The sequence below is a fragment of the Falco peregrinus genome, chromosome 3, assembly GCF_023634155.1.
Source record: "Falco peregrinus isolate bFalPer1 chromosome 3, bFalPer1.pri, whole genome shotgun sequence".
Classification (NCBI taxonomy): Eukaryota; Metazoa; Chordata; class Aves; order Falconiformes; family Falconidae; genus Falco; species Falco peregrinus.
The window spans coordinates 104,946,553-104,968,032 of NC_073723.1; the positions used below are offsets into that span (position 1 = coordinate 104,946,553).

Here is a 21,480-nt window from a genome sequence, read left to right on the forward strand (position 1 = left end):
AAGCAGCAGGCTCCCACAATTTGCCTCTCTTAGGAAGAGAAGAGCTGATGAACAGAAATTCCAAACTATGGCCAGTGCACAAAGCTAGTCCATCTTACTGGGATCCATTTTATATTCTGCTTACCTGTAGTTAGGTGTCACATTCAAGTAGCTTGAGTCTTTGTTCTTTCTAGCAAAATATTACACTTAATAGGGAAATGAATCACCTTTCTATTTCTGCTGGATGACTAAATGACAGAAGATTTTTTTCAGCAGGACCTTGTATTCAGTTTCACCTTCTCTTCCTCAGCAACTGAACTTCAGCCAAGCTACCTGTACAGCTGGACGCTGTGCTGCATGCTGGAAGATGCAGGGGAGCACGGGAAGAGCTGGCACCAGGTGTGTCCAGGGCTGCTCCTTTTGTTGACTCTTTCAAAGAGAGCCTCAAATCAGTAAGATCGCTCCACTTCCAGGCTATGCTTGGCACAAAATCAAGCACTTTGCTGCCTGCCCAGAATGCCAGTTTTCCATCTTCTTTCTCCACATCTGCAGTCCTGAAATGACGCACCTTCCCTACAATGAATGTGTAACACAGCTTCAGCTCAACTCGTCTTTCCCACGTTGAACCAGGATGTGGTCACCGCACGTCTGTGGTGCTGTTTCACAGCCTTACCACCAGCTTTTGGGTCCTGGAAAGGCCTTCATCCTCATCCTCCCTCCCTCAAAAGGATGGAAAAGCAAAAAATCTGGTATTTTGATGATGATGAAATACAACTTGCTGATACTGCATAAAGAATTCTGATACTTAGTATATGAGTTACAGGCATTTGCACAAACCTCAGCCTCTTCTTGAAGCAATCCTGTCCATCTAGAAGCATCGAAAAACAGGTCTTCTGTGTGTTAACTATGTTAGAAATTGAAACTGTAGTGTGCTTTGTCTTATTTAGAGCTGATTTGATTTTATTTATTTTTTTATTTATTTCTTCACACCGGCTAACAAAAATGGATTGGTTCTGCTCAGTCCTAATGGTTTAAAAGCTGTTGCAAAGTTCCAGTGTTTCAGTCTGCAAGCTATGAAAAGTTTATTAAAAACCCAGAGTGCTCTTTGGAACTGAAGTCATATGAGCATTCTTCTCAGTCTTAGCTTTTAACAGCTTGTTCTTAGGAAACGTAAATTTTTACTATTGTGATTTAGCATGCTTAATTTATTCAGCATACAAACATAAGTACCAGCTCAGTAAATAAACAGGTCTTTCTTACTGTCATTTTTTCCATCTCCTTTCATTTTGCTGCTTTTAGTTTGTAATTGCAGTTAATTTCTTTGCAAAAAAACACGTGACGGCAGGCTGCTTTGCTCATGTGTCCAAGTGTTTTGTGGTTGGGTGGTTTTTTTTCCAGTTGCTTTCTATTTTACTTTTTAAATAATTTTTGAAAGGTAGAACTGCGTTTCCTTGTAGGGCTTGTTTAGAATTCATCTATGTTATCAGTTGTGCCCATGTGTGAATTTCAACAGAGAAAAAAGATCCAGCTTTTGCTTCATGATCATACGGATTTACTTCAGTGTTGCAGAGTAAATTTTGTTTCTGCCTCCGTCTAAGCCTGTTACATGAAATTTGGTTACATCAGGCTCAGACACCAAGTTGCCATCGGTTAACGTGATGAAAATGTCCTGCATGAAAATGGATTGCCTTTTGCATGCTGCAGCATAGAGAGTATGAACGGTTTATCGTGCAGCAACCTGTGGATCAACACCTTTGTGTGCTGCTGCCAGAGGGTTGGGTTTTTTTCTTTTTCTTTCTGACTAACATATTGCGTGAAGCTTCTCTTCTATAGTATTGACCCAGCAGTTGCAGCATCATCTCTTGAGCATGCTGCCTCTGATGTTTATTTTGCTTCACAGCATTTAGTTTCCTAGTAAGGCCAAACACCAAGTCCCGTTAAAACCACTGGTATTTTCAATGGGGCTTTAAGACTGTTATCTGTTCATTCGTAGTTGCAGCGTTAGAATGTGAGCCAAGGAAAGGAGGATGTCAGCTTATGAATTTCTGTTATGCCTGCCACAGTCTTACCACCAACAGCAATTCACAAGGTGGCTGTAATGTACAGGAATCACTGGTGTGTGTTTCACAACCAGAATATAGAGAGGCTTGCTGTTTGTTGCTGAGCTTTCTGTTTTCAGAGGATGAGGTTTGGAGGTTTTGTTTCTGATGTCTGTTTTCTCATTCTACAGAACTACCTTCGTGTTGCATTCCAGGAACTTAACAGTGGATGTACAGGAAAGACCTTACTAGTAAGACCCTGTATCACTACCGCAGATGTATGTCAGCTTTGTGCTGAAGAGTTTAAAGTGGACAATCCAGAAGAATATAGCCTGTTTCTTTTTGTTGATGACACCCGGCAGCAACTGACAGAAGATACCTACCCTCAGAAGATTAAGACAGAGTTGCACAGCCGCCTACCACCCCAGGTCTTTCGCTTTGTCTACAAGCGCATTAACAGTGATCCATATGGTGCCATTTTTCAAAACAATGATGAGTCAGCTTCTTAAAACCAGCAACTCCTTTAATTTCTGTTCCTTGTTAACTCTTGAAAACATCTTTGTTGGCTGCCTGCCTTAGGAGCTAAAACAAGTCTTAAACCATAAATACCTAGTTAAACATGCACATTGCATACAAAACCCTGTGTAAACCGTGCGTATGGCCAGTTATACAGACTGTTCCACCAGCGTGTTTGAGCCAACAGCCCATGAGGCTGAATTTCTTGTACCACAGACTCTTTTGAAGCATATTATACCGTGGCCCTTTGCAGGTCTCTTGCTGTAGTGTGCAAAATACATTTTCTTGCACTCACCTTATAGCCGAATGTCATTTTGATTCAAGTATATGTACGCTAAGACAAGTATTTCAGTAAACCGGCTGGTGTGAGCTCAGTTTCACCAGCATGAGTTCGACAAGACTGTCCGATGCAGCACATCAGTTAACTCATCATTACTTGCATGATTGCATCCTTTCCTAATTTTTTTTAATTAGAGATTCGCCATGTTTTTACGCGTGTGTGTGTGTATTTGTTCCTTCCAGTTGGTTTTTTTCCCTTCTTTTGGGGGGTTTGGTAAGGTGGGCACAGAATGAGAGTCTTTGTGGGGACCCAGGAAATGAAGTGTTTAACAGTAAAGCTTAAAGCGTTTGCTGTACGGAAGGTTTCTCTGTACCCACCGCATCAGTTGCTTATTTAGCAGTGCCTGATGTTTATAAGTGTGCCCTGCGGAAGTCTGCATATTCATTAATGAGGTACAGTAGCTCGGCTCTGTGTAGAAAGGAGAGGAACTATGAAGAACACACACCCATCCCTGCTTTTGTTTTTTATTTTTCCTTAAACGTCCAGTGTTGCCAGGGCCTTTGCTTTCTCTTGCCACATTGGCAAAGCTTCCCAGGCTCTATTCCCCCATAGTCACAAAGAGTCTTCAGTAATTGCTGGGATGGTGAGTGAGTTTTGGGCTTCTAGCCCTCCATTCCTTCAGTCGTGAATTCCACTCAGTTAAAAACTCACGAGAATTGCTTAAAACTTGCATTTGGAAGTCATGCCTCAAACGATGAATTTGTGGAGATCCATTTACTTATTTACGCCAACCAAGAAAAAACCGTAATACTGCATCAAAATGAAACTTGGTGGCTGCTGAATCACTGAGTAATAGCGTAGAATCGCTGCTTAAGCCTTTACCACAATCATTGCAATGTTTGTTTGTAGACTGCTTGGGTTTTTGTAAAGTCATGTGGCTGCATGTGGTGCATTATTCCCAAGGTGCTCCTTACTGCTCTGATGCTCTGTATGTTCGCAGTACTGGGTAAAGTGGAAGGCTCTGTGGCTGGGGAAGAGTGGCATGGACATGTTACTGCTCTCTCTGTTGCACCAGAATTTCAATGGCTGGGTTTGGCTGCTAAATTGATGGAACTACTGGGAGAAATTTCAGAAAAGTGAGTACCATGCTTATCTTTAATCTTCTAAAAGTAATCTTTCAACTGACATGGCTTAGGTATTTGATTTGCATGAAAGAGACCCAGAATTTTGCTTTAAGTAGTGTTCTGATTCGCTGAGGATTCCCTGTAATTGGAGAACAAGACTGAAAACATCGTGTGGCAGTGTAAGATCTCAGGATTTCTATGAAAGCTAACTTGCCAGAATGAGTAGGATGTAGCCTGAGTTCCAATAGAGATACTGTATAAAAAAAGGTCCTTGTCTTGACAGCAAGAGAGTTTCATGGAATGTCAACACTTTCCTGTAGGGCCTCCAGCATGCTTGTTCAGTAATCATGGGCTTTTTGCAATTCCTGCAGGCATCCTTGGAACCAGTTCTGTATGGTAGACAGTACCTTAGCTTACTTTCTTTGTCATGCTTGGCTGCTTGTACCTGCTGAAAATTGAATTGAGCATCAAATGAACCCACAGGGAAATGTCCTGAACTCATGGTGGCAGGGCAACCCCATTGTAATTGGTAAAATGGGAAAACTGTACATTTTGAAGCATTTGCCTTGTGGCGAGAAGGGCTGCCTTGTGCTAGGCAACTAAACTTTGTGACACGTTCCGCCACTGCCCCCTGCCACACACGTTGAAGGAGACAGTCCCTAAGCCAATGCAACCAAAAATGTGGATTTTTAGGTATTTTTTTTTAAAAAAAAAGATTTCTTACGTGTATATGAGACCTGTGTGAGTGCTTAGCTTGCCCTGTTCTTTCTGTTCTTAATTCTGAACCCACGGGCTGGTATAAAAGAATGGTTATGTGACAAAGATAGAATAAAATCTGAGCTTATACCAGATTTGTCCCTTGGGAAAGGACTGCATCTGTTACTGCAGTGTGAAAGGTGTTTGATTAGCGTATGACATCGTCAGACCTGCTCTTGGTAGGATTACAAGTTACGGGTTATTTAGCAATACATTCACCTGCTATTCCTTACTGTGGCAGTTTTTTGGGGTTTATGTTTCCAAAGAAAGGGTGGATTTTTCGTCGATCTCTTTGTGAGAGTATCAGATCGGGTTGCGGTAAATACATACAAGCAGCTTGGCTACCCTGTGTACCGGACAGTATCAGAGCGCTACTCTGCTAGCAGTGGAAAGCCAGATGAAGATGCTTATGGTAAGTGGTTGTTGTGCCTTAAGTTGAACAGAAAGGTTCTTGTGTTGAGGGTTCCTGGGCCTGTTTGTGTGGTTTTTTTAACATGAAACAAGTTCAGATAGTTGTTGATGAATGGGATTCTGTATACTGCTTTAGATAGCTTTTCCTAGTGAAGAAGTACATCAGTTATGAAACTTGATTGGAAGAAACGGAATGAAGCTGTGTCAGGGGAAGTTCAGGTTGGATGTTAGGAAAAATCCACTGAAAGGGCGTTCGGTCAGGGCACCAAACCTGTCCAAGAGCTCAGGGAGCATCTGGATGATGCTTTTGGTCATATGGTTTAGTTTCAGGTAGTCCCGTGAGGAGCATGGAGTTGGACTTGATGATCGTTATAGGTCACTTGCCACTCAAGATATTCTAGGAAATCTTCTTGAAAAATGATCTTAATGTAATAGAGAATTCACTTAATGTGGCTTTGTGCAATGACTGTCTTTTATAATAGCATTATTTTTTTTTTTGCTGTAGATATGAGGAAAGCTCTTTCCAGAGATACAGAGTAGAAATCAATTATACCTCTGCCTCATCCTGCGGGACCAGAAGACATTGAGTAACTGTAAACTGTGATTCTCAGACAACCTAGTAAGTGTCAGTTTCCTTCTCCCCAAAGCCCCCAAGAACTTACAGATGAGAAATATGAGGCTCAATGTTTTTCCCTGTGAAATACCAAAAAGCAATATTGAGAAGCTTACCACACTGCTTCTGTCGATATTGGCTGCATATTCGTGCTCTTACCCTATTCTTCTTCCTTTTGAACTGTGACACTTTGGAGACTATTAAAATGGAATTGCTTCCTGTATGGTGTTGTCATGATTTTCCTTCTCGGCCACAAAAGTCCCCTCACTTTGTCACTCTCACGGAGCCCGGCTCTGAAACTGAAAATGTCTGGCCACTGCTCCCACACAGAAGATGCCAGGAACGAGTTCTGTTGCTGGCTCTCTCCTTCCCTTTGCAGCCCTATAACTGCTGTGACGAAACCTGGGCTCTGTTCTTTCTGAGCCGCAAAACCAGAAATTGGGTACGTTTAAAATATACTCTCCAGAACTCAGAGGTCTCTGTTTCTCCATGACTTTTACTTACTTCATTCCCTAATTTAATTCTTGGATCCATCTGTCCCCTCACAGTCTGTCTGGACGTCATGGATGCTGTTACTTGGAGGCATTGACCAGGCACTTAGTTCCAACACAGGTTTCTGTCACTGTTTTCCCTGAAATTTCTTGTAGTGCAGAGGAGTGAAGGCAGAGGGTTGATTAGCATTGATAATATGCAGCTGTGGCCTTGCCTCCAAGGCAGTGGGTTGATGGACTGATGGACGTGGATGATGTGCAGCTGTAGCTCGTTTCCACTAAGTAGTTAAATAGCCCTGAGGAGCGTGGGAGAGGGGGTTAGATGGAGGGGGAGTGGTGTGGTCTGACCTCTGGAGGAAGGAGAAACAGCAGGGACAGTAGAATCTGACTGACAGGACATACAGCAAGATAAGGAACGGATAGTGGTGATGTGGAACTTTGTTATTCATGAAAGTCAAGTAGGAAAAAAAACCCTAGTCTCAGAATAGAGATTGTTGCTAACATAAGATAGACTAATCAGTACCTATTGTTTAAATGATGTGTCTTAGAAGATAACCAATCGGTGTAGTTCACGCTTAAGATTTAACCGATGAGTGATTGCCTAGTATGTAACGCTTAGCTTAAAGAACCAATCTGTTTAAAGTGCGCAGCTTCTGAAAACATTTATAAACTTGTGATTGTGTACAATAAATTGACATCTTGCTTGCATCAAGCTACGTCCTGTCTCTTCATTCGCTGCAAATTGGTGGACAGTAGAATCTGAGTGACAGTAAAAGCCTTGTTGCAGCCTGATAGCTTGCTTGTGCTGCAACAGTGGATGCCCCGTGTGATGCTGAGTTGGGCTCCAGCTACAACAACTGGTGCCCAGTGTAGCTGAGACAAGTGGGAGAATCTGCACCCCGTAACAGACACGGTGAGAGGTGAGCTATTGCAACTAATCGATATGGGTGTATTGCAATATTTGTTGTCTGTCTTAAATCACAACTGAAGAGGACATGTATTACTTGTGCTCATAACAATCTCCAGGCAGGGTTTTTTCTTTTATTAAACAGTCCTGGGCATGCAGGCTTTTGCTACTATTCTAGTTTTGCCATTCTTCTTAAGGAGAAGGGGGCACAGTTTGAGTTTTCCTTCATGTAGGTGTCAGGGAGGTACAGCTCTGAGCTTAGTGCTGGCCGCTACTAGCAGACGCTTTCAAGTGATCCGAGTGCAGCTCTGGCTACCCAAAGCTGGACAGGGTTAGAAAATGGTGATACAGAGTTTTGGTTGTAAACTTGACCAGCCTGTCTTAAAGAGCAGGCATGTTCTTTGTTTGCAAGCACTGTTTAGTCCCACCTAGGCTTCCCAAAAGTTTGAAGGGCCTTGGTCACACACAATGAACGGGTTGCCTGTGCATATTTGCTTTTTAAGGAGCATGCTGTGGTTGTATTTTCTCTGTTTGGCTCTGCATTTGGGAAATAATGTAACAGTTACAGCTCAACTGAAGGAGCGCGATACCTGATGTGGCACAGAAGGAAGCGTGTTTTACTAATTTTTTTGGTGTGTGTCAGTTTGACCCCAAAATGACATTGTGTCAAAGCTTGCAGCCAGGTTCCGCTGTAGATATTGACTTGGGGTATGAGTGACTCAGGTGTGCTTTAGGAGAGCTCTGTTGGTGTAGGTGTGCTGAGCAGTTGTTCTGCTGTGTGTGCAGCTGTTTTGGCTTGGCTTCCAGGTGTGAGCATGCAAAAGAAAACTCGCAACTGTGGTCAGCCTTGCTGTAAAATCAGAACGGTTTCTGCTGCTGCCTGGATATCTGAGAGCCTCCTGAACGTTTCAGGCAGGCAAGAGTTGTGCTCCAGTACGTACGTCTGAGAGTCCACAGCTCTGCAGTTCCCTAGAGGGGCACTACAGGTAAGGTTGTAAGATCCCAGAGCTCGTTGCAAGTTACACTAACGGAGTTTCTTTGGGTATATATTTGGATACATGTGCCAGCTGAAAAGGTATTGTTTGCTTTCCTGCTCAGTAAGCACAGGTCACTTGGGTGGTCATGTACACTTGTCATTTACTGGGGAAATTTCCACCCATTGGATGGAAAGGGAAACAGTTCAGAGGCACTGTTTAGGGTTTGGGGTGTTTTTGTTTGTTGCAAAACCTGGAGTTTTAGCATTTTGTTCTGTATTGTCTGTTAAAGAAAATGTATTTTGAATTAAGAAATGTAAAGTGCTGAAGCAGCTAAGTGGCAGAACCAGGCCACGTCCCTAGTGTAGCCCTAATCCAAGGCTGGTTTAAAACCCAGTCCAGTTAGTCAGTGGGAGAACAGAGAAACAACAGATGATCAATTTGTGTACACAGGTGCTCTCAGAAACACAGGTGTTTTTGGAAAAATTGGTCTATGAGAATAGGAATTGCTTGTTTCAAAGACTAAGGAGTGTGTGAGTTAAAGCAGGCGGAAAGAAGATCAAGATCCGAGGAGGAGCCTGGAACCAAGGAGATGAATCACCTGGGACAGAGTCAGGTGATGGATCTGCAGAACTGACAGGACCAAAGGAAACTCCTAAAACCTTCAGATGTTGACTAATGATTTGATAGTTGTATATAAGCTGTGCTGTATCACTTGGTTTTCTGCCACTCACTGGGGTGGTGGCCCGGCTCCGAGTTGTCACTGAAGCAAACCCAGTGGTACTGATGGCTGTGTAAATTTCTCCTTTAACAACAGCAATCGCTAGGGCTTATCTGTAGGACCCCACCATCCACACACCCCCGTGTGCCTCGTGCCATGGGTTCCCCATGCTGCTGGCTCTCCCTCGGTAATGGGGTGGGGGCCGGGATGGAAAGAGCCACCCAACTGTTAAAGCTGTCAGATGCAAAGGATTTAACCGCTCGAGCCATGCGGGTGCTTTTTGGTAACGGGTAATAGTGGCTGGGCTGCGAGTGGGCGAAGGGCAGAGCGAAGTGAACCCCGCAGCGAGCAGTTCCCGCGGTCGGGCGGCGTGAACCGGGCTGAGATCGCGGCCCGCGCTCGGCCGGCCAGTGCTCAGCACAGGGTTGGTGGGGCGCTGCTGCCACCTGGCGGTCCAGTGTCGGTGCTGCAGCCCTGGCGCGGTGGCGCCTTCCCCCTCGGCGCTGCCGGCCGCCGTTAACGGCACCGCGATCCCGCGCTGCCTGCGGGGTGGTGCTGCGGCGCCCGCTGCTGTCTCCCGGTAAGGAGGCGCCGCTGCCGCCCCCCGAGCACGTTGCCAGACCGCGCTTGGCGCGGGAGTACGGAACTGCAGCGCCGCTGCAGCCCCGGGACAAGCGCAGCCCGCGGGCCCTGGCGATAAGTCCGTCCGTCCCCCCCCCCACCTGGAGACCGCGGGGGTGCGGAACGGCTGCGCCCCTCCACGGTTTAAATTCCCCCCAACTCTGCAACGCCACGCTTCTGCCTGTGCGGGGCGCGAACCCAGCTCTTCAGCGCCGGGCCGCTTCTGCGCATGCGCCGCCCTTCGTTTTGCCAGTAGCGGTACTGCGGATGCCCGGCTTCGTGAACGGTAAAACGAAGGGCGGCGCATGCGCAGAAATGCCGTGATGCCCGGGGCGGGGTTCCGGAGGCGCATGCGCATTGCGAATTAGGCGTGGGGTTTAGGGTTGGGTCTTGGGGTTGGTTTTGGGGGGGGGGGGTTGTTGTTGGGGTTTAGGGCTCTTGGGGTTTAGGGGGGTTGGGGGTTCAGGTTGGGGGCTGAGATTTAGGGGGTTGGGGTTTGGGGGGGTTGAGATTTAAGGGGGTGGGGGTTGGTGTTTAGGGTTGTGGTTGGTGTTTAGAGAGGTTGGGAGTTAGGAGCGTTGGTGTTCAGGGATGGGGGTGGGGTTTAGGGCTGGCAGCTGGGGTTTAGGTGGGTTTGGATTTAAGAGGGTTGGGGGTGGGGGGTTGGGGTTTACAGTTGGGGTTGGGGGTTGGGTTGTAGGGGGGTTGGGGTTTAGGATTTAGTTTCTCACACCTTCTCTGCTGGAACTGTGCATGGGGGTGCCATGGATCATTTTGGATCCGTACAGTGCAAAATTAAGCAATTTTTTTTCTCACCACAGAAAGCAGGTAGCAGAACTTTTGTACTGTCCTTCACATAGCTACCAGACCAAATAGAGAACCGTCAAGAAAACTAGTTCCTGGCACCTTCTCTGGTGGAGCTGTACATGTTGGTGCAATGTAACATTTTGGATCAGTACAGTGCAAATGTAAGCATTTTGTTTCTCAGCACAGAAAGCAGGTAGCAAAACTTTTGTAGTGTCCTTCACATGCTACCAGGGCAGGGTGAGAAGCACCAGGAGAATTCCTCTGTGGTGGAGCTGTGCATGGGGGTGCAACAGAGCATTTTGGCTCTGTACAGTGCAAAAGTAAGCACTTTTTTTCTAAGCCCAGAAAGCAGGTAGCAGAAGTTTTGTAGTGTCCTTCACATGGCTACCAGAGCAAATGGAGAACAGTCAAGAAAACTAGTTCCTGGCACCTTCTCTGGTGGAGCTGTGCATAGGTTTGCAATAGAGAATTTACTGTGTGTCTGTGTGTGTCTTTCTGTGTCTTTCATTGTGTGTGTGTCTCTCTGTCAGTTTCCATGTCTCTGTGTCTGCCTGTATGTGTCAGTGTCTCTGTGTCTGTGTGTGTATGTGTCAGTGTGTGTCTTTCTGTGTGCGTCTGTGTGTCTTTCTATGTCTTTCTTTGTGTGTGAATGTGTTCTTTCTGTTTCTTTCTGTGTGTTTTTGTGTATCTGTGTGTGTATGTCTGTGTTTCTGTCTCTGTGTGTGCCGGGGTGTGTGTGCGCCTCTCTGTGTGTCTGTGTGTTTCTCTCTGTGTGTGTCTGTATGTGTGTATGTAGCTCTCTGTGCCTGTGCGCACCTGTATGTGTGTGTGTGTGCATCTCTGTGTCGGTGGGGGGTGTGTCTGTGTGTATGTCTCTGTGTCTGTGTGTGTGTAAGAGACTGCGGCGGTGAGTCCCACCATCGCCACAGCAGATGTGTTGTCTCAATATCGCTATGGCAGGAAACTCATGCCATCACCACAGTTAATGATCTATCTATATGTTGTTAAGGCAGGCTTCCTGCCTTTCAATCTCTTCTGTGGTAGTGGTGTTAACACCACTGGCACTGCAGAGATTTATCTAGGAGACCGACAGACACCATGGAACAACACGGGAGGCTGATCCTGCAAAACTTAATCAAACCCTTGTGCATGTGCCCAGACTTGGGGTCAGGGGGGTCAAGGTGCCTGGAGGCCCCTGAGGAATGTTGGGCACATACACTATTGTCGGGTGGAAGGTGTGGTTAAGCAGAACAGCTTGTAACAACTATAAAAATGGAACCAACTAACATGGGACGGAATGTTCCCTCACCAGACTTGGAAACATATCAGACTGTCGGGACGCCACAGCTCCCGGGTGGTAGCTATTGCTGTGAACTCTTTCCTTTCCTTCTTTCTTTCCTTCCTTTCTCTCTCTCTCTCTCTCTCCCTTTGTATTCTCGGGGACAGAATTGAGACTCAAAACGGAGCCAAGGAACTTTAATGCCCAACGATAAATCTGTGAATGCAAACAGAACCATGCTCTGGTCTCAGACCGGCTTGCGACAGTGGGTACGTCGGCAGCCTGAGGCCAGCGGTGGCCCAAAGGGAGTCAGGTATGTCAGAGGCCTAAAGCCTGGATATAGCCCCCAGGGAGGCAGGTACGTCAGAGGCCTGAATCCCTGCGGTGGCCCAAAGTGTCAGCTAGGTCTTTATGTTGCAGATATTCCTCTAGCTATTGTTTGAGAGGGGGAAACATGAAAGTAAAGGAGGATCACAGTCTGGACTTACTTGCACAGTATAGGTACATGGCCACTAAAGATAGGTACTGGGAGATAGGAAATACTCCTCTTCTAGCTGTCATTTCAGGAAGGATGATGAGCTTGAGGAGCATATCAGAAGGAAGGCTGGAGAGTGTCAGGTGTTTCAGCAGTTTCTGGAGCTACACATTTTGGGAATTTATATGGGTTTATCTTCAATACATATGCAAATCCCTATAATACACAGTGCCCTTGTGCCAGTGCATTTTTAAGAAAAGAAAAACAAGTATGATACTGATATTTTTAGAACGAGCAGATGTGTGCTTGCAACTGCTGCCACAGTTTGAAATGTGTACAACTGTCTTGTGATGCAAAGCTGATTTGTAAAATGCTAGGGTTGACATAGAGCCACTGTGAAGTGTCTCATGATGAAATAAAACAGCATTTAACTAATGTTAAATGTTCCATCATGTGCCCGTTCTGTGCTGACATACAGGGACCCTCCAGGTGAAGGCAGCCTGTCAGGAGAGCAGGCAGGAAGTTTTTTACAGCTGCCTCAGCATATGGGGAAGCTTTTTCAGCATTTATATAGGTTGCAGGTTGTTCTGAGTGAACCTTAGACTCAGAATCTGAGCAGAGAGAGACTTCAGTCCCTAGGATGGCAATGAGCTGTAATTTACTAAATCAGATGACAACGCTTAAATAATCCCCCAACTATATCCTGTCTTGGAATCTGTGGCACATCTTTTCTTTAGTTTGTAACTATTAGTAGGGATTTTTTTGTTTCTTGCCCCACTTCATCTGGTTTTTCGGCTTAACAGGAGAATGTGCTGGACGTAGAGGGTTTGTAATCTCTGTCCTTCATCCTGTATTAAAGCCTGGTCTGTGCTGAGTTTTACTGTAGGTGGTATTGATTAGGGAGCTGGAAATACTTAGTTTTCTTACCCAGCTGGCTGATTGCAAGATATTTATTCCTTTACAACAGATAAGACAGTAAAACATAATTTTATTGGTGGTACTTGCATCTGTTGCTTTTGCTATTGTAACTATTGTGAAGTGCTGAAACAGGACAAATTTCTAGCACAGACAAGCCTTTCAATGACAACAGTAAAAAATGCAGATCAGTGATTGTTTACTGACATTTCTGTGGTGGTTTGGGACATAGATGCCAAGGGTAGTGAAAATCCTGGTTAGATCTGTGCTCACTGGGGAAAAAAACACTAAATAGGTACCTTTGCAAAGCACTTCCACTCTGTCAGTACTGAAGCAATATATCGTGCATTTCATTTATCAGATGTCTTGAAGACTGAGTGTAATGAACTGAGTAAAAGCTGGAGGTAAAGCCTACATGGTGTAAATTTCTGGTGGTACTTGTTTTTCACAGCAGCGTTGAATCTAGTCCATTGTTAGTGTGTAAGGGGAACTGTTCATAGCCTGGTGACAGAAACCTCTGTAACTGTTTAGTACACACAAAGCAGGTCATTTTAACAGAGTTTGTACTGGAAAAAAATCGGTTTCCAGACATAAACTCTTTGCTGTTTCTCCTTGATGTAATGGATCTACTCTCTTTTCACTTGTTGACATTGCTTTGCTACAGCTTACATGATTCCAGACTACAATATGCTTGCAGTGGGACTGTAGAAATCTTTTTTTCCCTTTTCCTTCTGTGTTGTTTAAAGCAAAGCTCCTTGACTTTACTAATTTCTGTTGGAAACCATACCTAGGGCCAGAAGCTGTTGGGAGGTGCTGTGACAGAAATGTCTTCATCTAAATGTAAATGTAGCTTCCCTGCCTCAGGCTGCCTTTAAGAGGCTTTTTCAGTGGGAAGCAGCTACAAAGTAATGGTCCAAATCAATTTATTCATGTCAATAAAAGGTCTTTTATATGCTTATTTGAAATGTATTGTTCTGGGGTGATAGGACCACATTTGTTTTTTAAGCAGTTGTGTCAGATGGAATGAGAAACAGGGGGCATAAAGGAGAGGGAAAAATAAATTGTGTAAAGCTTGTTGCAGTTGGAGGGATACAACTTGGGCTCTTGAGTACAAAGGGTGGAAAGAACTAAGATGCCTTAATAGTGGGACACAAGACAAGGTGTGCTGGGTAGAGGTGGGACAGAACTCCCCTGGTGCTTCTCCTCCCTGTACACTGGGACAGTCTCTTCTGACTTTGGTTGGGGGTTGAGTAAAGGAGTTCATTACAGAGTACCTGACAAAGAAAGCGGGAAAGATTTTCTGAGTCACTTCAGTGAAGTAACATCTGCTTGTAGATTACCATCTTGGGCAAAGTCAGCTTGAAATTCTCTTACTGTACCACCTCCCGTCTGGTTAAAAGGGAAAGCAGGTAAAGAGGTGCCACAGCAAAGTGCAAAACATAACTCTTTCTTTATATATTTCATATTCCACATTGAAGTGTGAATTCTGTATGTGTGTCCCCTGGCAGCACCACCTATGAGTGGTGCCTTACAGGCACGGTATTTTTCTTTTGACTGGGACTTGTTTCAGGTAACCTCACTGTAGTGTTCTGACAGCAAGAGGCTAAGAGGCATAGGCAGGTCTTGATGGTATTTTAACTTACTATGTCAATGGATCTCAGTTGCTGTAATCCTCCCCACAACTCCAGACTTATTTCTCCTAAACAGCATTTTGGCATTCATGACAAAGTACTTAATGGCCCATTGAAAGATACCTCTATCCCACAGGGCCTGGGCTGATGTTTTTTCCAATCTTTCCAGGTGCTGTTTGGTTCTGCGAGAGATGCCAGTGCTGGTGTTCTGTGCCTTGGTTTCCCTGTGTGTAAAACAGAGGTGAAGATACTGACTTACTCTAAACTCTAGCTTTGTTCTTTCAAAAGAGCTTTGAACAGATGGACTTCTGCTATTTGTGCAATATAGATGGAAGAGAACTTAGTAAAAGATTTTGAGATCTAATAGCTACAGAATTAATAATTGCAGTCACACGATTGCAGATGTGATTTGAACCAAGGTTTCTGGGGTTACTTACACCTTCTGTTCTGCTGATCAGGTCCTGTAGTTACATGGTGTGTGTCTGGCCCCTAATGCTCTGGAGCTGGTGCTTTGGAGGAGGCCATAAGACAATGCTTCAGTCTCCATTGCTCTTCTCCAGTCCTCCTGACCAATTGCAGGTTGGAGTATAAGCATCTATTCTGAAGTGGTTCATTGTGAGCAACTGGTTACATCACCGTAAGTAGGAGAAAGGCTGTTGAGTTCAGCTGGATTTATTTGGAATAGTTGGGAGCAATGCTTACAATATTCATAGAACCTGCTTACAATATTCATAGAACCATGGAACGGTTTGGGTTGGAAGGGACCTTAAAGATCATCTAGTTCCAGCCCCCCTTGACAGTGGCAGGGGGCAGGGACACCTTACACTAAACCAGGTTGCTCAAAGTCCCATTCAACCTGGCCTATATTCTACTTAAATGTGCACTCTCTAAGATGAAGAGCTTGTTTGCACAGTGTATGCCACATTGCATAGTCATGTGTTTGCTCTGAGCTGGTACTGGGACGCTACAGGTGATAAGCTGAGCCTTTGCTGCAGCATTTGGAAAGTGAAGATCTGGGCTTTCGCTTCTTACATTATTACTTGTTATAAGACTTTGCAGTGGATAACATTTATCCCTTAAGAAGATGGCCAGCTTTTTCTTATTGGCTGAGGAATACAAACTTTCAGGCATCTCAGCTCAGTCCTCAGAGTGTCTAGGTATGCAACTGCTTCTTCTTTTATCAATAGTCTAACATACTGCCGTGCAGTGTTCCTGCAAACTGCGATGCCCTGTGTATTTTTGTGTGTGCCAGACTGAGTTTGAGTCATGTAGAGCAGACACTCGCAGATGATGGGGGACTGGACTGTTTCTGGCTGAGCCCCCAGGGCTCTTGTCTGACTGATTTTTATTTACAAGAAAACATGAACAGTTGGCTGATGTCCCTGGCAGGCAATCCGATGCCCAGGTGGACTGTAGGGACTTGGCAAAGTCGCCTTTACAATGCCTCCTGGCTACTGGAGTGCTGGCCCTGGGGCAGGGAAACGCCCCCGGGGGGGGGCGGTGGAATACGAAGGACAGGGGCGTGAGAGGAGACAACGAACATCTGAAGGAAGATCAAGGGATGGGAGGGGAGTAGGCTTGAGATAAACAATTGTCCCGACTTCAGCCCTCGACGTGATTTAATAGTTTCCTGCAACAGTTGATTTCTGCCTGCGAGTAACCCAGGTCTTTCCCTGTGCAGATAAGCGTGAGATAGGTCCCTCTCTCTTTCCAGGAGCTGCCTCCTCCGGACACTGCCTGGGCTCTCGAGTGACTCGGGCCAGGCTGCAGGTTGTCGCCAGAGCCCTGGCTGTCCCTCTGCCACGGGTGCCCCGGGAGGCCCTGGAGGCCATTGCCACTCCTGCCACCGGATGGCAGCAGATGCTCAGAAAAAAGGAATTCAACCCTCACCCCTGGGCATCTCTGTCCTGGAAAACTTGAGGAACTCTCAGTAATCACTGTACGGTAGTCGCGGTCAAAAAGCAAGAGTTCCACAAACGTGGAAGCATGGGCTTCCTCATAGCAGGGGAGAAAAGGCCTGTGAGATCCGGGACCACCTGCTCCCACACAACGCCACAAGTTTGTGGCTTTCCTTGGGTTTCATTTGTTTTGCAAAACAAGTTTCTGTTGCCAAAATTTCCCAGCTGCTTCCTCTTCTTTTACCCTCATGGCTGTGCAATGTGCACCTTTTGGCTTTATCTGGCACCGCAGAGTGGTCACAGTTCTCTTCTGCTTTGCTTGTTTCGCATTAGGGCCTGGGAGACACAGACCTTTTAAATGAGTTGCTTTTGTGTGTGTGTGCACATTTATATCCTGGGGGAATGCAGTCTAGGAATTCTTGTCTGGACTCTTGACTGGCTGTGTGGCCCTGTGCAAGCTGCGCTGCCTCCTGGTGCCTTGGTTTCCCTCCCTGCGAGTTATGCTTTTGATGCCCTTGTATGGAAACAGGGATACAAACACAAGGCAGCTGCCCTGAGAATATTTGTTTCTTTTAGACGGTCTCAACTCCAGGCTCACTGTTGAACAAAATACACAACCCATGCAATAATATTTAATATAACAACCCCAACTAACAGCAGCCCTCTTCTTCCATACCATTCAGCAGCTGGGTGACAGCACAAGGGCTTTTCTTTTAGACTTTTTGGCTTTCTTGGTTTAACTGTCACAGCCTCTTGAGACCTAGCATTTGTCTGGAGGGCGTGCCAGAGCGCCTGTCAGTTACTGCTGAAGACAGATGTCATTTATCAAGCAGATGTACTGCAGTGATCAATGGCTACTGTCAAACAGTATTGGTCTAGTAAGGACTGGTCTCTGTTGTATTGGTAGAGGATACCCTACATGAAATGCTTCTGACCTTGTTGATTAGTTCTTTCTTTTCTGCTTATGGTACCTGGGTATCAAGAGGGGACTTATCTCAAGATATCTTACAGGGAGTTTAGCTTTCTGAAAGTTTCCCTTGCAGTCATTTGTCACAGCACAGGTGCCCAGCTGCTGGTGTCGGAGCACTAAGGGGCTTGTGGAGTATGTCTAAATGTGTGCATGATGTGCATGGACAATGCTTGGACACAGCTTCAACCTGTAAGCACCTGCAAACATTGAGCCAGTGGCCCTTAATAGCCAGCCTGCATTTATGGCAGCCCAAGACCTGCCTTTACATTATGGACCACCCCATCCCTGGCAGTCTACCACTTCTTAGTCCTGCAAGGGAGGTTGGAGGATGTACGTACCAAATACAAATGCAGTAAGTGAAGGCATAGGCTACTGTGCAGCAATGCATGGAGGCAGAAAGGCACGCAGTGAAATAACGTGGCAGGCAGGAGCGTTAAATGGGATGCAGATGGTTCCTTGGAGCAGGAAGGAAGAGGACTGCTTTTCTTATACATGGCAAATACTTTATCCTCTTTTAAAATTGATTTTTCAGAGACAGAATGATAGTAGGAGCTCACTTTGACAGTTCCTGCAATCTTCCCTCATTACTTCCCTGCCCCCAAGCCCTCCAAAACTTACCCTGTTGCAGAGTTCCCCTAAAAGTGGTTTCCCCTCAACCAACTTGGTTGGGATAAGACTGTTTAATTGAATACAATGTTTCCGTTCAGAGACAGGCATGGAGTCTTTCTACAGCCCTGGACCTGCTCTAATGCGAGCTGTACTGCTCCCAAGCACGTCATGGTCAAGAATACTTGAGGACGTGGCTTGGTCACAAATGCCATGCAACTCTATGCTGAGAGATTTCATTTCAAATCACAAACTGGGCTCTTTGCTGCCGCTGCTCTGTGCACAGCAGCGAAGGTCAGGTTTTGATGTCAGCTCAGCCTGCCAGTAGTACCCAAATTTTCTGGCTGCAGATGATACCTACGTGTCTACACATAAAATACGCAATAACACTTTGTGTAACTCTTTTTCTAATGTAAAAGTTATTAAGAGGTTTTGGCTAGCTGATAATATCTAAGAATTATTTAAAGTAAATTAATTAAGGTAATAATTACCTATGTTATGCAATATCTCTAATTACTGGTCTTAGGCAAGCTCTTTGAGGGTAGGAGTGGTGCCTTGCCTGGATTAAGAATACCAGCAGCACTTTGTCAAGGATGCAGGAAACAGTTTGTGAGGGCCCAGAAACTCAGTGCAACAAAGTGTGTTGCTGGAAGTCCTTGAGAGAGGCAGAGGGAACTGACAGCGGGTGCCAGGCTCCTGCCTCCTTCAGTGGTCAGTGTTTATATATAAATGTGTGGTATGCGTGTGTGTGTGTGTGCATGGCACTGAATTTGTGTGTATAGCACTGCTTGTGCATGCAAATCGGCAAGCAAAATGTCCATGGGGGCCAGTCTGGTTGTTGATTCCAAGCATTGAAATGCCTTTCCTCTTTCTCCCAGGTTCTTTTTGTCCTGCCTATCGGCTTGTTAGTACAGAAGTCTGTGTTTATCAGGTCGTTTGATCTTGGATTTTCCAAGGAAAGCAGGCTCTGTCCCTGAGGTGTGGGAGTGCTATTGGAACCTTCTTGGCACCTTTTCTGAAGACCAGGGCACTGACCTGTTACAAACAATATCGTAAAGGGGAGAGGAAATTCTTTGAGTTGGATCCCTTTTCAATTTCTTCTAACCCACCTGTCTAGAAACTGTTCACTGTTACGTGTCTGTAGCCTTAGCTCTTTGTATGGAAGTGTTTCATGACCTTTCCCCATGCACCTGTTTTGCTGGGGAGCTCCAGGGTTTCAGAGCTCAGCCACTGCAACATGCTCTCCCAAGTGCTCTTTACTGACAACAGGCCCTGTGCAGACCAAGGTCCAATTTGGTTTTTCATTACAACCATTGCTGGAGCTGTTGCTGGAGCTCCAGGGGGATGAAACCATGAAAAACTTTGCTTTTAGAGGAATAAACACAACCCGTTCTGCCTCAGTGAAATACCCATCAGTACCCATGAAAGGCGAGGAAAAACATGTTACAAGTTCAAGGACAAGGCGAAATGTTCTCCAACAGGGCTGCAGGTGAAGAAGCCAAGCCCAATAGAGCCTCTAGGTTTGTTTGAAATGCTACGTTCCTATTTTATAAGTGCAAGGGCCGTTTTTACAACCTGGTCAGCAACTAGTATGTATTCTTGCATAGTACACGAGTGTAGGGGAGTTTGGGTGTCATAGATGCTTACAAATGTAAAGTAATCTGGCTATCAAGTGCCAGAAGTTTCTTTTAAGTCTTACTTGCTCAGTCAGAAGTGCTTTAGCTTTGTCCTTTCCATGAGATTTTGTTCCAAGGCAGCAATGAGGATTATGTGTTGTCACTCCTATGAGAATAGACAGGAACAAATGACCCAGGGACAGGAGTTTGCAGTAGGATCTAGAATCAGTTGGCAACTGGCTGCTTCTGTATTTCTTTAATTCAAAATCAAGAAGGTAGTCTCTGCCCCATTTTTAGGTCTGCTTATATGAAAAATGGCTCCTCTGGATCAGTTAGGGTATTTTGTAGCAGTTTGGAAGGGGTGGAAGTCTACACCTTCTGCTTGAACCTGTAAGTGGTTTGTGTCCAAAGATCACTGACAGCTCTGCAGGTACCTCTGGCCGTATTCACCAACATGAAGGAAGGAGGGTGGATGTGGAGAACTGCAATGATGTCACCCATATCCGTTTTTTCTGTCACTGGCCTAGACAATTCCTAGCATGCATATGCTTTGCACCTGCTTTTTTTTCTAGACTGCTCAAACTTGTGACCTATTCTGACTGAATTGCTTGAGCACAGAACAACAGACTTTACCAGAGGGCATAAAGACGTATGTGCTGGGACATGGGAAGAATTATAATGTGCCTACTTTTCAAACCTTTAGTTGCAGCAGGGCAGAACCATCCATGTGCAAGGTCTTTCTGCAAAGATTTCCTCAGACCTGGGGCAAGGAGTGGGAGGTCTAGTGTCAAGAGCGGGTGTATACGTTGGTGTAGTATGTTATGATTGACTGAATCCCAGCCAGGTGGAAGTCAATAAAGAGTAGCCAAAAGCTAACTACCTGATTACTCCATGAATGAACTGGGAATGAACCAGCATGTTGCTAAAGAAAGACCCTTCTTTGGCTTTCATCTTGTCCTCACAGCCAGGTGTTAACCGTCTCCCACCAACTCTGCTAAGTATGTGGGACAGTTTAAGCTATGCCCTTTGATATTTAGCATCTCCTGTGCTAGAGGTCTATGTTTGTAAAGTGAGAAAGAGCAAGACCCTTGGCCTTCTGCCCAGCATGTGCATAGCATCCATCTGGTGGCTTTTCAGCTTTTATTTTTAATACAGTCTTTGGTGAGGAGATGAATGACAGCACCCCATTCTGCCATGTACCAAAAAGCACACTTCTCTCTTCCCCCATGCAGGAATGCTAGAGCTTGTATATCTCTCTTCTTAACTTGCCATGACTCTCTTGGTGGCAAAAGGTGATTTGGCTGGAGCCAAACTTGTAAATAACTCATTTGTTGTTTCCTGTGGGGTTTACTCAAGAGTCCATGCTGCAGCCCACCTGCTCAGCTCCTCGTCTTTTTCTGGTGGTGAACAGCTCATTCGTGTCACTCTTAATGCTTGTGGAGGAACAAAAAGATTTATGACCTACTCCCCATCCACCTCTACTGTTTTCCTGCCCCCACCCTCCGACCCCCACCTCTGCCTTCCCAGAGCTGGAAGGTCAGAAGTTTAAATCCTGCTTTGAGCAACTCCTGACTTGCTACCAGCTCCTACACATAGGGCTTGCTGGTTGCATTTTAACTATTTCCCTGGAAATGAGCCTACTTAAATGACTTCTTCATGTATCATGTATATATAAAAACATTCTTAGAGGGGTCTCCTTTCAGTTGCCTCTTCTGTATTGATACATAGAGTTGGCCAAACTGTTCTTTTCTTCTTCTGCAATGGATGAGAAATGGCTACTGTTAATTCTGTTTAATGACTGAATTCACTAGGTGAAATACAACTCTGTCTTCACTTGTCTAAGATCTGCTG

General features: G+C 45.4%; 1 protein-coding gene across 3 annotated transcripts in view; it reads left to right on the top strand.

Annotated features, from left to right (window-relative positions):
• LOC101915274 (ras and Rab interactor 2-like) overlaps positions 1-21,480 on the top strand; it is an 80,601-nt gene that overhangs the window by 13,399 nt on the left and 45,722 nt on the right. For 2 of the 3 annotated variants that reach the window (XR_008746450.1, XR_008746449.1), the window contains one exon: positions 2,210-7,129. Coding sequence is in view for 1 of the 3 variants with exons in the window: in XM_055799518.1 (XP_055655493.1) it covers positions 290-378; positions 2,210-2,446; positions 3,815-3,922 (434 nt within the window). In the remaining 2 variants the exon portion in view is untranslated. Of the gene's footprint in view, positions 1-289; positions 379-2,209; positions 7,130-21,480 lie in introns of those variants that run through there. The other variant, XM_055799518.1, reaches the window with a different exon arrangement.